The sequence below is a fragment of the Podarcis raffonei genome, chromosome 6 (assembly GCF_027172205.1).
Source record: "Podarcis raffonei isolate rPodRaf1 chromosome 6, rPodRaf1.pri, whole genome shotgun sequence".
In the NCBI taxonomy this organism is placed as follows: Eukaryota; Metazoa; Chordata; class Lepidosauria; order Squamata; family Lacertidae; genus Podarcis; species Podarcis raffonei.
Genome location: NC_070607.1, coordinates 76,401,281 through 76,423,340, shown reverse-complemented (window position 1 = coordinate 76,423,340; position 22,060 = coordinate 76,401,281). Strand labels below are relative to the sequence as shown.

Below are 22,060 nucleotides of genomic sequence, written 5' to 3'. Positions count from 1 at the left end.
TGGAGGAAGCTAGCAGTGCTTCTGAATAGCAGTTCCTGAAAAGCCCAGGACGGGACAGTGCTCTTGTGCCTGGGTCCTACTTACAGGTTTACCACAAGCATCTGGGTGGCCATTGTAAAAACAGGATGCTGGACCAGACGCCCCCCCCCTTGTTTGTCTGTGAGCTACTGGGGTGCCAGCTGCACATGGCAGTTTACGCGGCTCAGATGTGCTGGATCGGGGCACCAGAGGCCTACGAAATGCACAGTCCCCGACCAACATTCCCCGCAGCTGGCATCCTTGACTGGGGCATCCTCCTCTCCACTTTCTCTTGTCTCTCATCCCTGCCTTTGTTTCCCTCTTCCTCTCTCTCTCTCTCTCTCGTTTTAGAAGGCATTTGTTTGATGCTGCGCTGCGGGGGTTCGTCCCCCGATTGGTAGGGGTGCGCATTTCAAAGGCCCGCCGGCTGGAGGAGGAGACGGCTGGAGTATTATGCTAATCGGGAACGAGGGACCCGCCTCCCTCTCCCCGGCCGTACGAGGGGAGCCGGGGCTGAACTAGAGCGAGCCGAAGAGCGAGGAAAGGTACAAAAAGAGAGACTTGGCTGGCGAGCGCGGAGCTCCAGCAACAGCGGGCGGAGATCCTCGCCCTCGCTTGGCCAGTCTCGGTTTGGGGAGAGGATCTTTTCCCCGCGCGCCTTAGAAAACTGGATGAAGAACTTTGCGTAAAGGAGCAAAGCGCAGCTCATCTTCTCCCCTGAAGGGTTTCTCCCCCTCCTCCAGGTTTTCCCCCACTTTGGAAAGCGAAGAGCAAACTGGCTCCAGCCAAACCTCCTTCGGCGGATCCTCGGTGAGGGGGAAAAGGGGAAGAGTTCGTCGGAGCCGCGCATCTCCCTCGCTCTCCCGGGAGAACATGAACAGGGCAAGGCGATTCTCGGCGGGAGCTTTCTCTGGCGCGTCCATCTCGCTGCTATGCGCCCTGCTTGGCCTCGCCGATGCCAAAGGGACCTATTACCGCCACCCCGTGCCCATCCCTTACGGCAACCGATACAACCTCTACACCTCAGGATCGAGCCCCCAGCTCACGCCGGGAAAGCCCATGGGGAAGCACAAGTAAGCGCTGCGCCTCCTTCCTCGCTCCTTCGGCTCATCGAGCCTCCTCGCGCTCCTTCCCTCCTTCCTTCCGTTCCTCTCTCTTTTCTTCCTCTCAAAAAAGACCCGAGTGGGGAGAAAGGATGGCGAGGGTCTCTTCATCCGAGGGACGTTCCTAGCACAGTGGCATTACTGGCCAATTGCACCCGGTTTGTGGCAGTTTCACCCGCGGGGCAATTCCTTGGAGGGATATACGTCTGGGCGTGTATGCACAGATGTGCGCATAGATAGATAAAAACAGACATATGCATGCCTATATAGAGATAATGCGATATGTTCAACGTTACTCAGAGTAGACCACTGAAAATAGTGGGCATGACTAATATAGACCTATTAAATTCAGTAGGTTTGCTCTAACTTAGTTGGATACGACCTCCCATTCCCCACTTTAAGGCACAACGATGTGGGACAAATGATGGAAGTTGCTTGTTTCTGCCTCTGGGTGTAAAGACTCGATTGAAATGCCTTTTTCTTCTGGTCAGTCGCGTATATAGCGTTGCCTTTCCCCCTCTCCCTCACACACCCCTTTCCATTCTTCCTTCCACGAAAAGCGGATCTGCCAAAAATTCATATGGATTTTAGCATTCTGGAATGCTCAGGGAAGGGGTGGGTCGGTGGGGAGATACTGCATTGAATGGCGGGGAGGGTGCCCCTTTTCCGGAGTTTGCTTTGCTTTCTGCGCAGGAGAGCTTCTTTTGCAAAGAAAAGGAAGGATGCAGATTGCAGGACTGAAGGAGAGGTTTCTCTCTCCCCAGCCGCGCCCTTCCACCCATGCATCCATCGCCGATGGTTTTTCTCTTCCTCTCTCACACACATACCGGCAGCAAAGAGAGATTTTCCGTCTGCACGCCGTGAAAACACCGGGCCGAGCACTTTGGCATCTAACTACAAGCCGCAGGTGGGGAAGGATGGTTTCTCCAGCCAGCGCTGCCCCGTAACCTTTTGCCTGACTGGCTAAGGACCTCTCTCTCTCTCTCTCAGAATTCCTCGGTCTGAATTCATCTCCTAGCTGGGTGGAGCCAGGCAAAGTTTGGACAGTGCTGGAGGAGGAGCGAGCGCGTTGGAGGGGGCATTTAGCCGGGATCAGGCCTCTCTGCCAAAGGCGGAGGGGATCCAGGCGGTCAAATCCAGGGGAGCAGCAAACCCTGAATTGGACTTACTTTTTTAGATATGGGAACAAGATAATTCCAAGGGAAGAATGCATTTGTTTCCTGGCGTCCTTTCCCCCTTACAGTGCTCAGAATTCTTGGAAGGGGGGAAACGTGTTTCAAATGTGCTTTAAGCTGTATAGTGTGCACTCAGCCCTAGTCTTGAAGGAAGGTTCCATTGATTGTTTAAGCAGAAGTCACCAACGTGGTGCCCATGGGCACCCATGTGCCCTGAGAGCTTTCCCTGGAGCTCATGGGGTTCCTTTCTGCCACTCCGTCTCCTGATGAAATAAGGCATGAAAGCAGCATTATAGCACAGCAAATAGAACCGGTTGTGCTTGGTTTCAGTGTATCTGTGGCACCCACAACTATTTCTCTGGTTTGCAGTGCCCCAAAGGTTGGTGATTCTGGCCTTACAGTTACTATAAGGGTAACTGAGTGAAGTCATAGATGGAGGACCAGTTCAATTCAGTTGTTCATATTTATCACTATCAATTTTAAACTGGAAAGTGCTTCAAAACTTCGTTGCTTTCCTCCTTTCAACTATGTGAGGTACAACATGATGCTTCTCATTTAATGGGGAACTGAGAGCACTTTCAGGGCTGAGTGGAATCAGAAGGAACAGGGAGTGGGGAGAGATTTTCAGCCTAGCTTAATAATCTACTGGTAGATATAGTCAAGATTAAATTGCAAGTGGCCGTTTATTTTGGGAGCATTTGCTGCTGTTGCTTTTTATGCCACACAGTAACTTCAGCAGCATTATCTATATCTGGACAGGACAGTCGCACACTGTCAAATCAAATCAAAGGGGTTTCACAGAATCATCAGCCTGGAAGAGACTTTGGAGATCATTTAGCCTCCAGATCATTTAGGAGCTGTGATGCAGTGTGCAAAGAACACACCCCCAACATACATTTAAAGCACATAGTTTCCCACTAAGAATCTTGGGAACTGTAGTTTGACCTCCCCCTCCATAGAACTATAATTCCCAGCAGCACTCTTAACAGACTACAGATCCTATGAATCTTTGTGGGGGAGTCATGTGCTTTAAATGTCCTCTAAATGTATGGTGTGGATTTAACCTCAACATCCCTGACAGGTGGCCATCCAGCTTCTACTTAAATATCTCTGGCAAAGGAGATCCCATCGCATCCCGAGGCTGCCAGGTGTGTGCTCACAGAAAGCTGCCTTATGCTGAGTTGGACCATCAGTCCATTTGCTCAGTATTATTGCAACGGTGCTTCTCCCAGGTTTCAGACAGAAACCTGGCAATGCCAGGAACTGAACCCGGGGTTTTCTACAGACAAAAAAGGCACTGTACATTATCGCTGGCATGTAAATCCATGTAATAATTTGTAACAATTGCTGCTCATTGTGTAGAAAGCTTGGCAGAAGTGCTGGTAGTTCTGACCCATAGTCACAAAGGGTCTGAAATGGAGTTGGGGGATAACCCCCTGCCCTCCTTAAACGTCCAGTGAACATCCTGGGATGGAGACTGAGAGGTATGGACTTGCCTAAGAGGCCGGACAGTAAGTTCTTTGAAGGATATGAAATTGTGGTTTGGAAGAGGGCTGCTTCTTGCCTTCCTCTCTTCCTCTCCTCTCCCTCCCTCCCTCCCTCCCTCCCCCATAGTACATAGAATGTGGGGTCACCCAATGGCAAGGCATTCACCAAGTTAGGCAAACTGCACAGAATTAATTTATGGAATTTCCTGCCCTGAGATATGGTGGTAGCTTATATGGCTTAAAGGGGGATTAGAGAAAGCCATGGAGGATAGCCTAATCAATGAATACCCATGTGCAGAGGCAGCTTGTCAATGGACACCAGTTGCTGCTGGCAACTGCAAGGCTTGGAGGGGAGGGGGCTGTGGGTTTCCTGGAAGTATCTGCTTGGGCAGTGTGGGAAATGGGTTGCTGACATAGGTCTGATGCAGCAGAGCTTTTCTTAAGTCTTGAGCATGGATGAATGGATGGATGAATGGTTGTGGGGGCTGTTATGTGTGGATGGCGAGGGGTGGATGAGAGAGGGAGTATGCATTTGGAGTGGCCCACCTCACTGCTGGGGCTTGATAAGATCAGGAATGAGATTTCACCCCGAGACTTCTGATTTTGACTCTATCCTAGACTGCAGTAGTGGTCACTGAGAGCGCACTTCCTCCCAGTGGTGTAGCAGCAAATTCGGAAGTGTAGGATCCATTCATGATGGTCAACAGCCACACCCCTTCTGAGAGTATACAGCCTAAGATTATACTCACTGCTATTTTTATAGGAAAAGTGGTGCTGGAACTCACCATGAACACCTCCCTTGTTCTCTTATAATGGCAGTGGCACCCACCTGAGAGGTGCTGGAACTGAGTTCTGGCAAGTTCCGGCTGAAAAAAGAAGAAGCCCTGATCATATCATCTTTTTACAAGTATACAACAATAATAATTGGGGATGCATTGCAACAATGGGTTCAGATCTCCATGTATTGCTTTTCAACTAGATCTACTATTTTCTGTGCACATATGTGGGCAAATAATTTGGAGTGCTCTCATATCTTTCAGAATGACTTAAGCTGTGCTTTCCTTGAAGTTCCATTGTGCATAACAGGACTTGCCCACCGTTCTCTTGAAATGGAAGCACCTTGTGTTTTCAGTGTTCCTGACTACTTAGGTCCAGAGCATATTGTGGCTAAAAGGTTACCCATTAATTTTTATTAAATGGCTCTAGGATGCTGGAGACAGGAACCCCATTGCAGATATGGAAACACAGCTTCAACCTCTTGTGACCCTGGACCACGACACCATGACTTCCTCCTCGATCCTTTCAACACTGAGAAATTTACATTGTATTTCAAACTGCAGCAGACAATATACTCAATATACTTATAGATGGGATATGAGCAGACTGTAGGCGTGTAAGCCGTGGGTAGGGCTGGGAACTGCATGAGGGTGTCCACTGGAATCCATGCCCTCCCTCTGTCCTACCCAACTATCATAATATTATTCTTGTGTTCATATTCCATTTCCAGCTGTACATCAAGTCTGCTGGTAAGCCTCACATCTTGTCTCCTGCTGTAACAGCTAACCTCATAAAGGCTCAGAATGTCTCGCCACAAAAAGTGTCACACAGACTGCAACAATCCTAAGCATGTTTTCATGGAAGTAAGTCTCATTGCAGTAAGTGTGCAAAGGATTGGGATATTAAGTCCATGGTTTCAAGTAAACAAGAAAATCCCCAGCCACAACTGAGGAGAAGCTGACCTTTGCAGAAACCATCAAAGCAGACAAAATGGCCAGACAGGCCAATGAATGATATGAGCTTTGTGTGCTCACCTTACCCAACTCTCCCCTTCCTATACAATGTAATATACACAGCCAAAGTAGTAGTACCAACAAGGAGAAAGCAGGGCCAAGTTGGATGAAATTTGATGTCCATTAGTCAAGCGGAGGACAAAGAGCAGAGCTCTTCTTGAGGTAGAAGAATAGGATATTGTTGCAAGGGGACTGGACATTTGTAGGTGTGTTACACATCCGTGGTCTGTATATGCCAGTATTATCTGCTCTGACCATCAGCAACTCACTGAGGTCATAGAACCAGGGCAGGGAGCCTATGGTCCTCCATTTCTTGAAGGACTACGGCTCCTAGCATATCCAAGTGTACTGCTGTTGATAACGTTGTTTGTTGTTACACCATCAGCATGCATGGTGCTTTATGGAATACAAGAAGACATTCACCCCAGGGCTGGATTCACCATGGTGCAGCATACAGCACAATCAGGGGTTGTGTGCATATTCGGGATTCCCACTGTGGGATTTAGAAAAACCAAGAAGCCCTCAAGGAGCTGTGCAGAAGGATATGAGGTGGGCAAACTGGCCATACCTTGCATGCCATGATTTAAAGAAGCTTAACTTAAAGATATGAAGCAAATATATGCAAATAGACTTGATTTGCATAATTTACCCAGGTCAACAAATCCAGCTTTACCTAGCATAACATCCAAGCCTGGTTTAGCTCCAGACCCCTGGCATACTGAAGGTTGCCACTACTTTCTTTTGCATCTCTGAGAACTGAACATTCTGGAGTGTGGGGTTCTCCTACTCTTTGGTCTCCACTCCTCAGTTCAATTACTTATATATCTCATGTTAGAAGAGTGGGAGTGAAATGAACTCCTAGCCATGTGGAAGGAGCAGCCTGCACTGAAAGCCCACCATCTACATGTAAGCCCGGGCGATGTATCAATACATTGTCCAGCACTGGTTTGAGGGCTGGACCGCAATGGTGTCTTGACCTGGCAGTATATCGGGTACAGGCGGCGGGGGCTTCACCCTGGTGCCTCATGGGGCAGGGGCCAATGCTCCTTCCTCTGCCCACTACATGCCTGGTCAGCGGCGAAGGAAGCCACTTGGGTGTCTGGAGGCAGGGCAAGCCGCCCATAGGGGTGGGGTGAGGGCGGGGCGAGCTGCTCATAGGGGCAGGGCACACCACAGGGCCTCTGGAGTCTGCCTGCCTCCTCCCACTCAGCCGCCCTACAGCTGGGGGAGAGGTAGCGGACACACCATTTGGGCAGCGTGGAGCCTGCACACACCCAAGCCACTGTGTCTCTCCCATGAGAGACGCATGGCTCAGGCGTGCTGCAGGCCCTGTGGTGAGTGCCGCCCGGTATTTTATCACTCTGCCCCTCAGTGGTGACACCCAGGGTGGCCTACACCCACCACACCCCCTTCCTCCACCCCTGCCTTGGGTGCCAACAAGAGTGGTGGAGACTTCACGCTGGTGTTTTGTGGGACCAGGACCGAGACCAATGCTCATTTCTTTTCATGGTGTTGAAAACCTGATATTTCCCAGCCCTGTCAACATGCTTTGGTGGACTATAGGTTCTGTGTGTGTGCGCGCGCGCATGCGCATGCATGGAGCTTTCATAGGAGTCAGCTGTGACCGGTCTGCCACAACCAGTCCCTGGGTCTGCACTGCTCTTTTACCTATGAGGGAATCATAGTGAGTCCAGCATGACCCTTACCACTTATATGGCAAACTACATAAACTGGTGCAGGATGCTACTGTACTATAAACACACTTATATAATTTCTGTGACAGGGCAGACTGTGTATGCCACCTAACCAGTGGCGTAGCGTGGGTTGTCAGCACCCGGGGCAAGGCAAGTAATTTGCGCCCCCTAACCCCTGGATTTTAGCACTCGAGACTCTTCCACGCTACGCCACCCCCACGCAACGCCACTGCACCTAACCTGCCCTAACCTGAACCCCTTAAACTAACCTGCTGATCTCAGGTGCAGCCCAATCAGTCTGATCCGTTTTTGTATGTGGAACAGAGTGTATGATATCTTTGTTCCAGGCAGTGAAGTGCCTTGGGGTGGTTCCATTTCTCATGTCCTGCTTATGAGCATCTCTTAGGCATGCCAGACTAGGCGGGTCTTTGGTCTGATCTGCCAGTCTCTCCTTATGTTCTTAGCAAATAATACCAGTCATTTTGGTTGGAGTGGGGTAAAATAGTGGAGGTGGGCTCCTGTCTTTCTGCACTGCTTGGGGGCTTTTGGGAAGAATTCAGTTGGTGACCAATTTGGGAAGAATTCAGTTGGTGACCAGTAGTCTGATCCAGACAGGGCTGCTCTTGTGTTCCCTGAAAGTCTTCTTTTACCCTGGGACACATGAGGTCTTATCTGCTGCCTGCCAGAGCTAAGGGCTACTTCCTACAGCTGGGATGGGGATCCTGGGACACCCCAGAAGTTACTGGATTCCAGCTCCTATCAGCTCAAGCCAGCATGGCTAATAGCCATAATAATGTATAATAATTTTTATTAATACCCTGCCCATCTGGCTGGGCTGTGATGGGAGCTGTTTTCCAGCAGCATCTGGAGTGTACTTGGACATGGATGCAATTGTAAATTGGTTTATTTTTATTACACTGTACGTGGCAGCTTATACATTGTAGGGATAACTAAATAAAAATAGCACATGTGCTGCCCATGCACATTTTGGCGTTTTCTCCTTTAAAATGCAAGTGATCCCAGCTCCAGCCATCCCTTGTGTGAAGTGGAATGCATCAACACACTCTTCCTTCTCGACAGATGGTATTTGTGTTTTGTTTTGGGGCATTCATGCCTAGTATGCACACCCACACTAAAAGGGCCCCTGAGTGCCCTGCTGCATCCTGTAACCATCCCCATCATGTCGTTTTTTACTCAGTGTCCCATCTTTCCTGTGGGTGGTGCTACGGAAGACAAAGATGCTCCCTTTGAGCCTGGCTGCGGATTGTATAGTTGACTGGAGCTATTTGTCACCTGTTGAGCCCAGCCACTCAAGGCATGTGCTCATTCGCTCTCATTCTCCCTCCAGTGCTGTTTCAGCTGAAAAGCGCCTGGACTACATAAAATGAAAAGTCCAGGCTCAGCATATGCAGCATGAGAGCCTGACCTTTTCTTTCTTTCTTTCTTTCTTTCTTTCTTTCTTTCTTTCTTTCTTCCTTCCTTCCTTCCTTCCTTCCTTCCTTCCTTCCTTCCTTCCTCTCTCTCTGCCTCTCTCTCCTTAGAAACTTTTATACTTGCAGTGTAATGAGTTGATTTGTGGAGAGATAAAAAGCACAAGTGAGCCTTCATTGTGGCAGTGAGCAGATGTGAAGATCGTTCATTCCATCTGTCTATTCTATCACTCCCTCTAACAGCAAGCTCAGGTGGTGAGCACTGACAGACATGGAGCCACAATGAGGTCACCGAGGAGAAAGCAGGCAGTATTGACAATGTTAAGAAACCCCAAGGTTTGCAAGAGTTAAGAAAACCCAAACCCAAACTCTTTCTCTCCACACACACACGGAGCAAAATCTTTCTCCCCAAACTAGCTCAATGAGGACTGAGCATGTTGAGTAACCACAGTGGCTTAAAGCACATTTTAAGCACATGACTTCTCCCAACGATTCCCAGGGACAGCAGTTTACCCCTAACACAGCTACGGTTAACACACTTGGGTTTGCTGGATTCTATGGGGGAAGCCATTTGCTCCAAATGTATGGTGAAAATGCAGTCAAGTTTGTTGGTTGTCTGTTGTGGGGTGGGAGGTGAATAGAATACGGTGGTACCTCGGGTTAAGAACTTAATTCGTTCTGGAGGTCTGTTCTTAACCTGAAACTGTTCTTAACCTGAGGTACCACTTTAGCTAATGGGGCCTCCCGCTGCCACCACACCACCGGAGGACAATTTCTGTTCTCATCCTGAAGCAAAGTTCTTAACCCAAGGTACTATTTCTGGGTTAGCGGAGTCTGTAACCTGAAACGTCTGTAACCTGAAGTGTCTGTAACCTGAAGTACCATTGTACAATGTTTATCCTGCAGAAGGGAATAGCCGGTTTGTGAAACCCTAAACAGTAAGACTCTTAATGGAGATGGGGATGCCCTTGTTCCATTCTTTTCCTGTCTTCAATCAGCATCCTTTTGTCCCCAGTACAGCAGCCTCCACTATCCCACTCATAGTGGGCATCTTTCTTTGCAATGGCGTCGTTATATGAAGCCCACCACATTTCTTTGGTGAAGCCTGTAACTTATGCTTTTGTAAGAAATGCTGGGACCAATTTTAAATGGACTAGAGTTGGAAAAAATGTCAGGAGGGGAAAATCTCACCCAGACTCATTTTATATGGGTATCTTAAGAGTTCAACCTCTAAGCTTCAAATCTATTGTGTGGACTTTGGATTTGGGAGTATATTTTTTCCGTTTGGTGGATGCAGGTTTGTATAAGTGTGTAAGAACTGCCTTAGTGGATCTCATAAAAGGCCCATCTATTTTGGCAACAATGGATGAACCCCGCTGGCATTTTTTTTATATATAAACTTTTAGCTAACTTCCCGCACTCAATATTCCCCAATAAATCCACTAAAGATTTGCAGCACTTTCTAATGCCGAAGAGATGTTCAGGATTTTTTCCCCTTGTCCTTTGCTATGCATGCCAATTTTCCTTTCCTTTTTTTCTTTTTAAACTGAGTTTCGTTATTATCAAATTGCAAACACATGGCATTCCACTGGCAAATTGTTACAGCGGTTGCTCCAGTATTCCTAACTAGGATTGCAATGGATTTCAGAAGATAACATTGTATGTCAAACCCTCACATTTCAGATTTCCTGTATTTCAAATCCTCAGGTGTCAGATGCACTATGTATCAGGTCTGATAAGGACTGTATTAGCATTTCCTTTCAAATGATGAGATCTCAAACAGGAGACCTGTCCCTTATTCTTACATCATTGCCTACTAGAAACAAAACTACTACATTTGACATTTCCAGAGAGATCTTACACCTTCCTCTGAATAATATCTCCACTCTCAGCATCCTGAGCTTCATCTCTTCCCATCTGCCATGTCACAGGGACCTACTATCCCCATCTTTTCCCTTGATCCCTGAATTCTTTCTCCTCTCATGGTACCATCTGCTACAGCCCTGTGTCCTTAATCCTCCTTTGCAGTTTTGCCATCTTTTACTCACCGCATCCTGAATTTCTCATCATATCCCATATGTTTTCTGTTTGCATCCAAGAACGCTGGTTTGAAATACTGTTCAAGTCTCCATCTGTCCAGCACTATACACCTGCAATCTTCCCTCACTGTGACCTTTCATGCAGAATCTATCCTGCCTTTGATTGCTTAAGCATAGAACCATAAAAAGCCAAAAGATGATTTAGCCCCATGCTTCTGCAGCTGGGTGTGACTGTCAATGCAACTGGGTGTGACTGTCAATGCCACTAACAAGAACAAACATTATTTCTTTTTCCCGTGGTGTGGTAGTCAGCTAAGTCTATAGACGATAAATTATTGGACCTAATTTAGTCATGCTCATTGATTTCAGTTGGTCCCCTCTGAGTAAAACTTAGTTGAATAGCACCCATTCTCTTCCCTTTCTTTGGGTCAGTGGTATGGCATCAGTGAACTGGTTATTCCCAGAGAACCCTTTAGCTGGAGAAATCACCCGGCAAATAAGTGGGCAATTGCAGGCAATGCCTAGCCTGGAGTTTTTGGAAGGGGTTTGGGAACCAGATCCAGCAACCAGATGTTTGACCAAATCTTGCTTTGTTTCAAATGCAGGAGCTACTGTGCATATGTGGTGCAGAGGAATGTAACTTGCACCCTTCAGGATGGAGCAGAGAGCTACGTGAAAGCCGAATATCACAAGTGCAGCTGGGGACCCAAGTGTCCTGGGAAAGTCCTGTAAGTAAATGTTGGGTTGCAGTTGTAGCACGGTAGGCACTACAGAGGACTGTCAGCATCTTCTGACATGGTCAGAGGAAGCGGTTGCCTCCATAGCAACTCCTGTGGATTAAACGTCGTAATAAGTAGCAGCAGATGTCCAACACGCATGAACATATTTTTCCCATTTTCCTATCAAATCTTATTTCTCTGCCTGTCTGGCCATTGCTTTCTTTGCTGCCACAAGGGAGCCCTGTTGAGCAAATGTGCCACATGTAACCTTTCTAGGCACCATTGGCTTAGCTGCTATGATGTCACAGAAGTTAAATCTAGTAAACTAATTGCTAAGGGTGGACTTGGGGGACCTTGGGAGTGGAATTCTCATCATTCAGTGCTTAAGAACTGCCTATGTGCCATTCTCATTGTAGTTGACAAGATTGATTGAATGACTTTAGAACTTGCAATGGAAAACCATTGAACAGAGACAGACAGCTGACACTTGCTGCTTGTGGTATGTGATGCTTTATTTGGGGCAAACCAGGCAGCAGCTTCCCATGCTCCCATTGGGAGTTTTGATTTCCCATGTCATATATTTAAGTGACAGAAGTGCTCTTGTATAGCGCAAGCTTAAAAATTGGAAGGGTTCTTATGCTTGCCTGTTTCCAGCAAAAGGCCCATGCTAGCCAAGAGTCCAAAAACAGCTCAGCATGACCGTGTATTTCTTGGAAGTTCACCCAAATATAGCATAAATCCTTCGCATGCTGTGGAGTAGGTCCAAAGCACCGTGAGTGGAAGGAAAATAGCCGTCAGCACCATTCCACAAACACTTGCACAAGAGAGTTCATGCAGTGCTATCAGAGGTGGGTTCAATAGCAGTTCTTGTGCTTCTGCCTGCGCAAGAGAAAACACAGTTAGGAGAACATCTTAGGAATTAACGTCACCATTTTTATGACCAGGTGGAATACAGTCCTTCATTGAGCAGGCAATGTCTTCCGTATGTAGAAAGGCACTTCTCGATTCTATATTTTTAGACAAAGGAATGGCAACAGAGCTATTAATGTGAATGTATCAACTCAGTACTGCATATTTAAGGCTGCAATTCTATACACACTTGCTTGGGAATAAGTCCCTTGGAACTTGGTGGGACTTACTTCCAAGCAAATGTGTTTAAGGCCAGGTTTCTAACAGATGCATTTCATTAGCAGGACTGAGATAGGGGTAAAACATGCAAAGTTCTGATAGGGACTTACCAAGCTCCAAATGGCTTTCAAAGTGTCTAGGGAGAGTTTGTGGGATGTGGGTGGTGCTGTGGTCTAAACCACTGAGCCTAGGGCTTGCCGATCGGAAGGCTGGCAGTTCAAATCCCCGTGACAGTGTGAGCTCCCATTGTTCGGTCCCAGCTCCTGCCAACCTAGGAGTCCGAAAGCACATGAAAGTGCAAGTAGATAAATAGGTACCGCTCCGGCAGGAAGGTAAATGGCGTTTCCGTGCACTGCTCTGGTTTCACCAGAAGCAGGTTAGTCATGCTGGCCACATGACCCAGAAAAACTGTCTGCAGACAAACGTCGGCTCCCTCAGCCAGTAAAGCGAGATGAGCGCCGCAACCCCAGAGTCATTCGCGACTGGACTTAACTATCAGGGGTCCTTTACCTTTTTTTCTTAGGGAGAGTTTGGGACAAGATAGTTTATGCCTGGTTGTGTTAAAGATGGAGGGAGTTGATTGAGAAAAGCAGACCCAAGCCAAGTTAAACACTTCTAGTTGCCCATCTGTGCCACCTCTGGTTGGGCAGTTATATGTAAATATGGCATACTTCCTAACCATTTGGCTATTATTATTATAATTACTGTTATTTATATCCCACCTTTTGGGGGTAGAAGTTTGTCTACAATACATCCAATTAATTAACCCACTGAAGAAGGAAATGGCAGTCTTTCCACCCTGGCCAGTTAGGTAATTTTAGACTCTGGAGTCTTACAGAGAAGTGAGTCTCTCTAAAAGGGAACGTGTTCACTTACTTCAAGCCAGCCTTGCTGCATTTGAGCCCTCTTGCTCATTCTCCTGAGTGGGACCCTGGGCTCCTGTCCCAAAGTCCTACTACCATGGCACCACCATCTCCACCCTTTCATAACAAGCACAGGGTATTTTTTAAAAGGATGTTTTTTCGAACCAAGCGAGTCCTGCCAGTTGAACTTTCTACATAGCTTGGAAGACTGAGAAAGAGATGTAGCTTTTTCCAGCCACCAGGGCCACTGGTAACTGTTTATCCAGCTGCAATAAATACTTCCTGTTGCTGACATGTGGAGTGGAGTTTTTTGCACTTTGAAAGGACATTTTTTTCCTGAAAAGAAGCAGCCTCCTTTCTAAGTGAAAGCAGCACTTAAGGGCAACATGGCACTGCCGAGGCACCTCTATGCCAACTGCCTTCCCCCTTTAACCCGCAAAAGGTTCTGCTCTCTTTACAAGCCTGATTCCCTGCCAAGAGAAAGAGAGAGACGTGGGCAGTGGCCCAGATGTCTGCAGAGAGCCAAGCCGATGGCTCGCGCCAATGTTGTTGTTGACAGTGGCTCAGCTGGGCAGCTTTCTCTGGACTCAGCAAGATTTCCAAGCGGGTTTATGCGCACCAGAGTTGTTTTCTTTTTTAAACTACCGCTGTAACTTGGAGGAGCTGTAACAGGGAGCCATAATCTGTAAAGGCCTGCATTCTCCAATCCCACTCATCTCAATCAATGACAGAGAGAACAAACAGACATTTACGGCAGGTTCTGGTACAGCCTGGAGTTCTGTGGCAGCTTCCCAAAAGAGGGCTGCCAGAGAAGGAGCCTCTTCCAATGTCCAGTAGCTCACCGGAAAAATAACAACGGACTCATCCAGTCCTAAGCACATCACCGCAAACAATTATCATAGGAACATTACATAAGAAGGGCTGTCTATTAAGCCAACAAACCTGTTTGCCGACAGATGCCTATATGTAGGGCTGCCTCTGAAGACAGTTCAGAAACTTCAGCTAGTGTCGAACCAGGTTGCTCACTGGTGCAAGATGGTTTGAGCATATTACACCGATCCTGGCCCAACTGCACTGGCTGCCAGTTAGTTTCCAGGCCCAATTCAAATTGCTGGTTTGACCTATAAAGCATTAAACAGCTCAGGACTTCAGTACCTCAAGGACCACCTCTCTCCACATGAATCTACCTGGACCCCATTACCTGAGGCCTTTCTTCATGTGCCTCTTCCACAAGAGGTCCGGAAGGCAGCAACACAAGACCAGGCTTTTTCTACAGTGGTTCCCCATTGGTAGAATGCTCTCCCCAGGGAGGTTCAGCTGGTGCCTTCAGTATACACCTTTAGGCACCTCTTTAACCAGGCCTTGGGCTGATTGACATCTGATACCCTTCTAAATGTGCTGTGGAACGGGAGTCTCTTGGGTTGTCTTTTTGTTTTTATTATGTATTTTCTGTTTTTTATGTTGTGAACTGCCCTGAGATCTACAGGTATATGGCAGTATCCAAATTTAATAAATAAAACTATTTTTAAAAAATACAGTGGAACCTCAGCTCCTGAACGTTTTGGCTCCCAAACCCAAAAGCAGGACATGGGTCCAACAGCACTTTCTCATATGTTCTCCAGTGACTTGTCTTCAGACAGTGGTTTGGTGCCTCTGATTCTGGATGACTAGTGGCCATTAATAGCCTTATCCTACCCCTCCCACAAATTGGTCTAATAATCCCCTTTTAAAGTTATCAGATGGGGGGGCGGGGCGGTAGTTCTTGTGACAAAATCAGCACTAAGATGCAGTGGGTTAAGCCAAGCCGTGATGCCTATGAGTGTGTGACAAAGTGGTCATATTTCCATCATGAACCAGCACTACTTAATTCCTGAAAAGAATGAAATGTTGTGCATCCGATCAGGGCTACATCCAACCTAATCCACAGCATTTTCTAGAGGATTACCATTAGCCTTACAGATATGTAAAAAATTAGCTTAATAGCATGAAATATGCATGTGTGACAACAAGGAGCGCGGTATAATCTGGCTCGAGGCATCTTGTCAAGGAACCGCACAGCTGATTCGTTTTGTGTCCAACTTGGAACCAATTGGCTCAACTCACATTATTATTATTACAGTGGTACCTTGGGTTACATACGCTTCAGGTTACATACGCTTCAGGTTACAGACTCCGCTAACCCAGAAATAGTGCTTCAGGTTAAGAACTTTGCTTCAGGATGAGAACAGAAATTGTGCTCCGGTGGTGCGGCGGCAGCGGGAGGCCCCATTAGCTAAAGTGGTGCTTCGGGTTAAGAACAGTTTCAGGTTAAGTACGGACCTCCAGAATGAATTAAGTACTTAACCTGAGGTACCACTGTATTACTTTAGATTTCTTACCTGCCCTTCACACCTTAAGGTTCCAGGGCAGGTTAGAACAATGTAAGGATACAATATCAAAATTGGCTAAAACCATTTGCAAGCTGAACAACAGAGTGTTGGTCCTAAAAATATGCATCTCGGGGTCAAAGGGCTGAATAAACAGGTGCATGTTCAGCTGACAGCAAAAACTGCATAATGAAGGTACCAGATGGAGGAAATTCCACAGTTTAGGGGCTTCCTCAGGCTGCCATCCCCCTAAAAAAACTTCTGAGGTTGGTGACACTTCCATGTGTTCTTGGCATATCAGAACCAGATGTAATTGGTTCCAATCATATATCACAAGCACTTTTTGGGTCAGGAGACCCAGTCCTTCAGTATATATGCAACATGCATACACAGGTCCACAAATGTTGCAATCTATGCATCTTCACGGGCCGATTCTCACATGAATATAAATCATAAATGTGGTGATCCTAAACTGATTTATTGGCAGGTAACGCTCACTGAAAGCAGTGGGGCTTCTCAGCAAACATGCTTAGGATGTCCCTGGCAGTGTCATGACACCTGGTGATCTATCACTCAAGGTCTGGCAGCTGAGCGCATGAGCTGCCTTCACAGGAAAATATGACAGTGTTTTGAAGTCATGTTACATGAGATGAAAAGCTCTGCTTTGATCAGTGATAGCTGTTTCAAAGACAAAGCTCATCGCTTGTTATTACACTCATCAGGTGATGTACTTGGATGCTTTCACAGTAATGTCCACTACAGTACATGATTGTGGAAGCCCACTGCATTTTAAAATACTTCACTTTATTTTATTTTTTTAAAAAAAAATGTGTACATGAGTAGGACTAAAACCCCAAACAACCCTAACTCATTTATTTGCTGCTGCTGCTGCTGCTGCAAATTTTAAGTTCTGATTGTTAGATTGGCCCTTGTAAGCTGGCCTGCAGCTTTTGAATAGTCAGTGCAACTTAAAGACCAAAATGGCTCTGGAGTGCTGATTAATGTTGCCTGATGCTTGAGCTCAGTGGGGTTTCATATTGGACTGTAAGTGTCATTTCTGCCTTTGTCCAAATGAATCCGAACTTCAATGTCTAAAATCCCTGGTAGAGGACAAGGATCCTGAGATCACGTTAAGGGTAGCCAAATTCTGTGCGATTGCCATAAAACCTACGGAACAAGCTGTGTTATCATAATGATTAAGGCCTTAAATGATAATTTTAGGTTATATGTTAGTGACTAAGTTTTAATTTATATATTTTTTAACTGTTGCTATATCTGTATTGTCCCTGTTATAACTAATTGCGAATTCAAATGTATCCCTATCATGTTTTATGACTTCCTTGATATTGTATGTGGGCTGGAACTGGTCTGTGACCAAAATAATAAAAATTCATTCTGCCTTTGTAGATCACATTCCTTAAGTAGTGTAAAATGTGTTAGGCTTTATGGGTAAGCTACATGCACCTATGTAGCTGTGCATTTGAGTTCAAAAGACAAAATCAGTAATTCAAAATCAATAAAATATTAAACATACATATACACACAATCCCTGCATTTAAAGACATATCTATGTACCTGCATATCTTTTTATCTGGGGATTACATATTTCTCTTTAAGCTGCTTTCTCCAACCTCTGGTTTATGAATCCCAGATGATTAAGTACTACCTCTTAGAGTGTCTTGAGATTCTCCACTATAAATGCAAAAGATTATCATTACCATATTCCCTGGGCAAAGGATCAGAAGAATGATAGTACAGGCAGGACCTACAACTGCTGGGCAGCTGCTGCCCTCTAGTGCTAAAAGACAGCACTTTTAAGATTTAATATCATGCATGGCTTAGGGTGGAGAGGCAGATACATTTCCCCCGCAGAGAATCATAGAGGGTTTGAGAAGAGATCACAAACAGATAGGGATGAGTGCATCCATCAGTTTCAGTTTATCTCAGTTTCTCATTTCTCCATCCTTAAGTTCAGTCCTCCACATTTTCACATCAGGTTGCATTTTTTTTTCTTTAAAAAAATAGCCTCCTGAAAATTCACCAGCATTTTAGTTTAAATTTCTCCTAATATACAAACAATTTCCCATAATATAATGCTGGGCCATTGATCTGATCCAGCAGGCTGCTTCCATGTGAGCAGAGATATCATTTTCCTATACAAATTATGGTAATTATTTCTAAATTTTGCTCTATACATATAAATTACCAGATGTGCACACTTTATGGACGTGTTACCTATCACTGATGCAAATTCTCCGTGAGTGCTGCCAAGATTTCCTTGACCTACACATTACGGAAGCTGGGACACAGAGGTACAGCTCTTAATCTTGCTCTGCCTTCTTTCCTTCAGGTACCGCACGTTCTTCAGACCCAGGTACAAGATTGGCTACAAGACAGTGACTGAGATTGTGTGGAGGTGCTGCCCAGGCCTCATGGGAGAAGGATGTCACGACAGTCCCACTGACCAGCCAGGGCTTCTTCCCCAGCACCCCAGTCCCAAGTTGCCTCCTACTCAGAAGATGTTCCCAGGTCCTAGAGTTCCCCCTCACCCCAAAATTCATGCGGACTCATTTCCAGGACCAAAAAAGAACCACTATGGTGAGTTGCAGCTTCATTTAGGATTGTCTGTTGAGTTCCATTCACAGAATCCAATGGCATGTATGACGCAGGAAGCTCGTGGGCTAAAGATGCAGATAAAGAACACTTCTCACCCGTCAAGAAGGTCCCTGCAGGGCAATGCTGTTTTTCTAGAAGAAGAGGTGCTGGAACTCACCATGAACACCTCTCTTGCTCTCTTAGAATGGCAATTGCACCCACTTGAAAGGTGCCAGAACTGAGTTCTGCCTGAAAAAAGCCCTGCTGCAGGGAGTGATTGAGGGCCATAAGCTGTACAATGTGAATCAGGCATTTCCTGATCCTTCTGCCCTGGTCCTTCTCCAGATGTCACTTTCCAGCCGGACTGGGGAACCTTTTTCAGCCCAAGGTTCATATTCCCTCAATAATAATCTTAAGGTAAAGGTAAAGAGACCCCTGACCATTAGGTCCAGTCGTGACTGACTCTGGGGTTGCGGCACTCATCTTGCTTTATTGGCCGAGGGAGCCGGCGTACAGCTTCTGGATCATGTGGCCAGCCTGACTAAGCCGCTTCTGGTGAACCAGAGCAGTGCACGGAAACGCCGTTCACCTTCCCGCTGGAGCGGTACCTATTTATCTACTTGCACTTTGACGTGCTTTCAAACTGCTAGGTGGGCAGGAGCTGGGACTGAGCAACGGGAGCTCACCCCGTTGCAGGGATTCGAACCGCCGACCTTCTGATCGGCAAGTCCTAGGATCTGTGGTTTAACCCACAGTGCCACCTGCATCCCTCAATAATAATCTTACTGGGGCTAAATTCCAATGATGGGCTGGGTGACTGGGGACGGTGAGCATATTGATGGAGGTGGTGCATTTTTTTCTACAGTAGGCTACATTTCAGATGGAGAAGTCAGATTACCTTTATCCTCCATCCAGGCAAGCATGATTGCAGTTCAAGGACACATTCCAGCCAGGCAGAAGCATTTGAGGAGGACAACACTGTGTGGATGTTGTGCAAAACTTGCTACTAGCTATGATGGCTTTGGGGTGCCTCCATGGTTGGAGGCAGTGATGTTTCTGAATGCCAGTTGCTGGAAACTGCAGGAGGGAGAGTGCTCTTGTACTCGGCTGCTACTTGCAGGTTTCCCACAAGCATTTTGTTGGCCGCTGTGAGAACAGGATGTTGGACTTGATGGGCCACTGGCATGATCCAGCAGAGCTGTTCATACATGTACTTTCCAGTAGGTTTATAAGCATTTTGTAAGTAACTTTCTTCACTTGTGACGAACTGGAAAGTCTAGGCAGACACCACTTGAACATGCCCTCGGATAGGGAAATTGTGCCCCTGATTATAACTTAGGTTTGCTTCTTCTTGTTTATAGGTCGAAAAATGCCTAGTTTGTTTGGAGACCGACTAGATCGGCTAGAGGATGAAATCAGACGTCTCTCACAGTCCTATGACACCCTACACAACATGGTGAATGGCCTGGGAGACCATTTGCGGCTTGCCATCCAGGAGGATACCAGTAAGATGATTGGATCGCTGATGAACAGCCCAAGTGTGCCTGATTCAACCATGGGGTTTGGAGTCATTCCCGATGGGATTGTGGATGCTGCAGACAAAGCAGACCTCTCCCCTTATCCACCTGTGGGTGAGATCCTAAGCAAAGTGACTGAGATGAGTGATTCACTGAAAACCAAGACTAACTTGCTGGACGAGGTGCATGGCATGGTGCTGGACCACGATGGACAGATCAAACACCTGCTGGAGTCAGCCCGGCCTTCTCCTCTCACCTCCATTGATATGCTAGAAGAATATGTGGACAGCAGGCTTAGCAATTTGCGGGTGGAGCTGCTGGATGGCTTTGAGAAGAAGCTGGTGAACATTCAGAGCACATGCGATTACCGGATCAAGGAAGTCCAGCAACAATGTGAGGAAGAGAAAGCTGCCAATCTCCGTCTTCAGCAGACCCTGGATGGAAAAGAGCTGGAAATCAAGAAGGAGATCTCCCAGCTGGAAACCCAGATCCAAGGGCTGACCGTTGTGGAAAGCTGCTGTAGCAACTTAAACTACCTCACCAAACGGATGGATATCCTAGAGAAGGGCTTGCACAGTATTTCTGAGTCTCAGAAGAATCTACACTCCAGGTTGGACAATGAACTTTCCACTGTTACCTTGGGGAACATAGTTGAAGGGCGCTTTGAGGACTTTGAAGCCAGGCTGAATTTTACAGAGAGGGAAATGGGAAGTTGTTGCTCCAGTGTAGAGGACAACATGAGAGGTCTGTTGGGGTCAGAGCTGGATGGCACAAGGACATTGTTTGAGGACAAAATGCGAACCTTGGAGGAAAGATTTATAACCATTGTAGGAGATGTGAACAATGTCAGCTCCACAGTGGCCATAGATGGAGCTGTAATGCCCCTCTTGGAAGGGGAGCTTGCTATCATAAGAAAGGGAACAGATGAGAAGTTGGAAGTACTCCAGAGTCGGCTGACTACCTTAGAAAGCACATGCTCACTGGGTTGCATGGCCACCTCCAAAGACGTAGAGATTTTTCGCACAGAAATTGAGGACTGCCAAAGCAAGAACCAGGATTTACTGCTCAGAATGGACAGCAACTCTGACCTGCTTCGGAAACTTAATGCTACTATCCTGGAAATCCAGAGGCGGATTGAAGAGGAAGCAGCTGAGTCCTTGCAAGGTGAGATCACTCTGTTGAAGATCAACCTGAACACCATGAGCAAGTCCTTAACTGGGCTGAAGGATTCTGTTTCTCAGTACTCAGACACGGTGCTCCACGTCAACTCCTCTCTGGACGAGCGTGAGCGCAAGATAGAAGATGAGGTCCACTCCATTCAAGAGAAGATCAACAACCAAGGCTCCCAGCTTCTGTTCAGCAACAAGCGAGTCCTCAACCTAAAAGGAGACCTTGAAAGGCTCAAGTCCAGAATCATCAGTGATTTGAGCAACTGCAAGAGTGTGGCTCATGGCCTGCAGAAGGAAGTGCTCCAGTTTGATGACCGTGTGGCCCAGGTGGAGGACATGTGTGGCAGACTGGGCATGGTAACGGGAAGCCTGGACCACATCAAAAGTGAGCTGGAAAATAACGCAGGAAGTATGTGGGGCTACATGGACCATATGAACGCAACCTTAGCTGCCCACTCTCAGGAAATAACTGTACTCAAAGATAACTTGTTGGACTGCCAGGCAAAAGTCACGGAATTAGCTGAAGACATCAGCCTCTTAGAAACCAAGCTGCAAGGCAACCAGCATTAGCTATGTCAAACCCAAAGTACAACTAACTTATATCATGCAGACTCCAATGTGATGATACCAGGATCTTGTTTTATTTTTGCAGGGTGGGGAGGTTACTAAATCTTAAAAGCTGCTATAATCCCATCTCTCATACCGCCCCTAGAAGAACGACATTTTCCCGCTACAGTTTAAGCTGTACATTTGCCATTACTGTATTCTCTGTGGATATTTAGCAGCTGTACGTATGTAGCAAAGTGCCTTCCCATAGATGGGGTCACATTGGGTTACATTTCCAATATGCGGTTCAGTTCAGGAAGAAACTGCAGAGGAGACAGACCTATCTATAGGATTATTTGCCTTGGGAATAATGAAAAACCTGCTATTTAAGAGCTGGGGCAAAGAAAATCGGTTCTTGGCC

General features: G+C 46.7%; 1 protein-coding gene across 2 annotated transcripts; it reads left to right on the top strand.

The window, feature by feature from the left end:
• The first annotated feature begins 498 nt into the window (after positions 1-498).
• On the top strand, positions 499-21,781 carry EMILIN3 (elastin microfibril interfacer 3). 2 transcript variants are annotated; one of them, XM_053394071.1, is made up of 4 exons: positions 500-1,091; positions 11,342-11,464; positions 18,163-18,410; positions 19,769-21,781. In XM_053394071.1, exons 1-4 carry the CDS (start codon positions 892-894, stop codon positions 21,661-21,663), a joined length of 2,466 nt encoding a protein of 821 aa, XP_053250046.1. In that variant the 5' UTR covers positions 500-891; the 3' UTR covers positions 21,664-21,781. The 2 variants fall into 2 exon arrangements, with proteins under 2 accessions (XP_053250047.1, XP_053250046.1); XM_053394072.1 differs by lacking the exon at positions 11,342-11,464 and having other exon boundaries at positions 499-1,091.
• Positions 21,782-22,060: the final 279 nt, after the last annotated feature.

Excerpts from the sequence above, each read along its gene's own strand:
- EMILIN3 (XM_053394071.1), top strand. The coding sequence starts at position 892 with ATGAACAGGGCAAGGCGATTCTCGGCGGGAGCTTTCTCTGGCGCGTCC. Across the intron at positions 11,465-18,162 it reads AAGTGTCCTGGGAAAGTCCT|GTACCGCACGTTCTTCAGAC; the intron begins GTAAGTAAATGT and ends TCTTTCCTTCAG. Across the intron at positions 18,411-19,768 it reads ACCAAAAAAGAACCACTATG|GTCGAAAAATGCCTAGTTTG; the intron begins GTGAGTTGCAGC and ends TCTTGTTTATAG.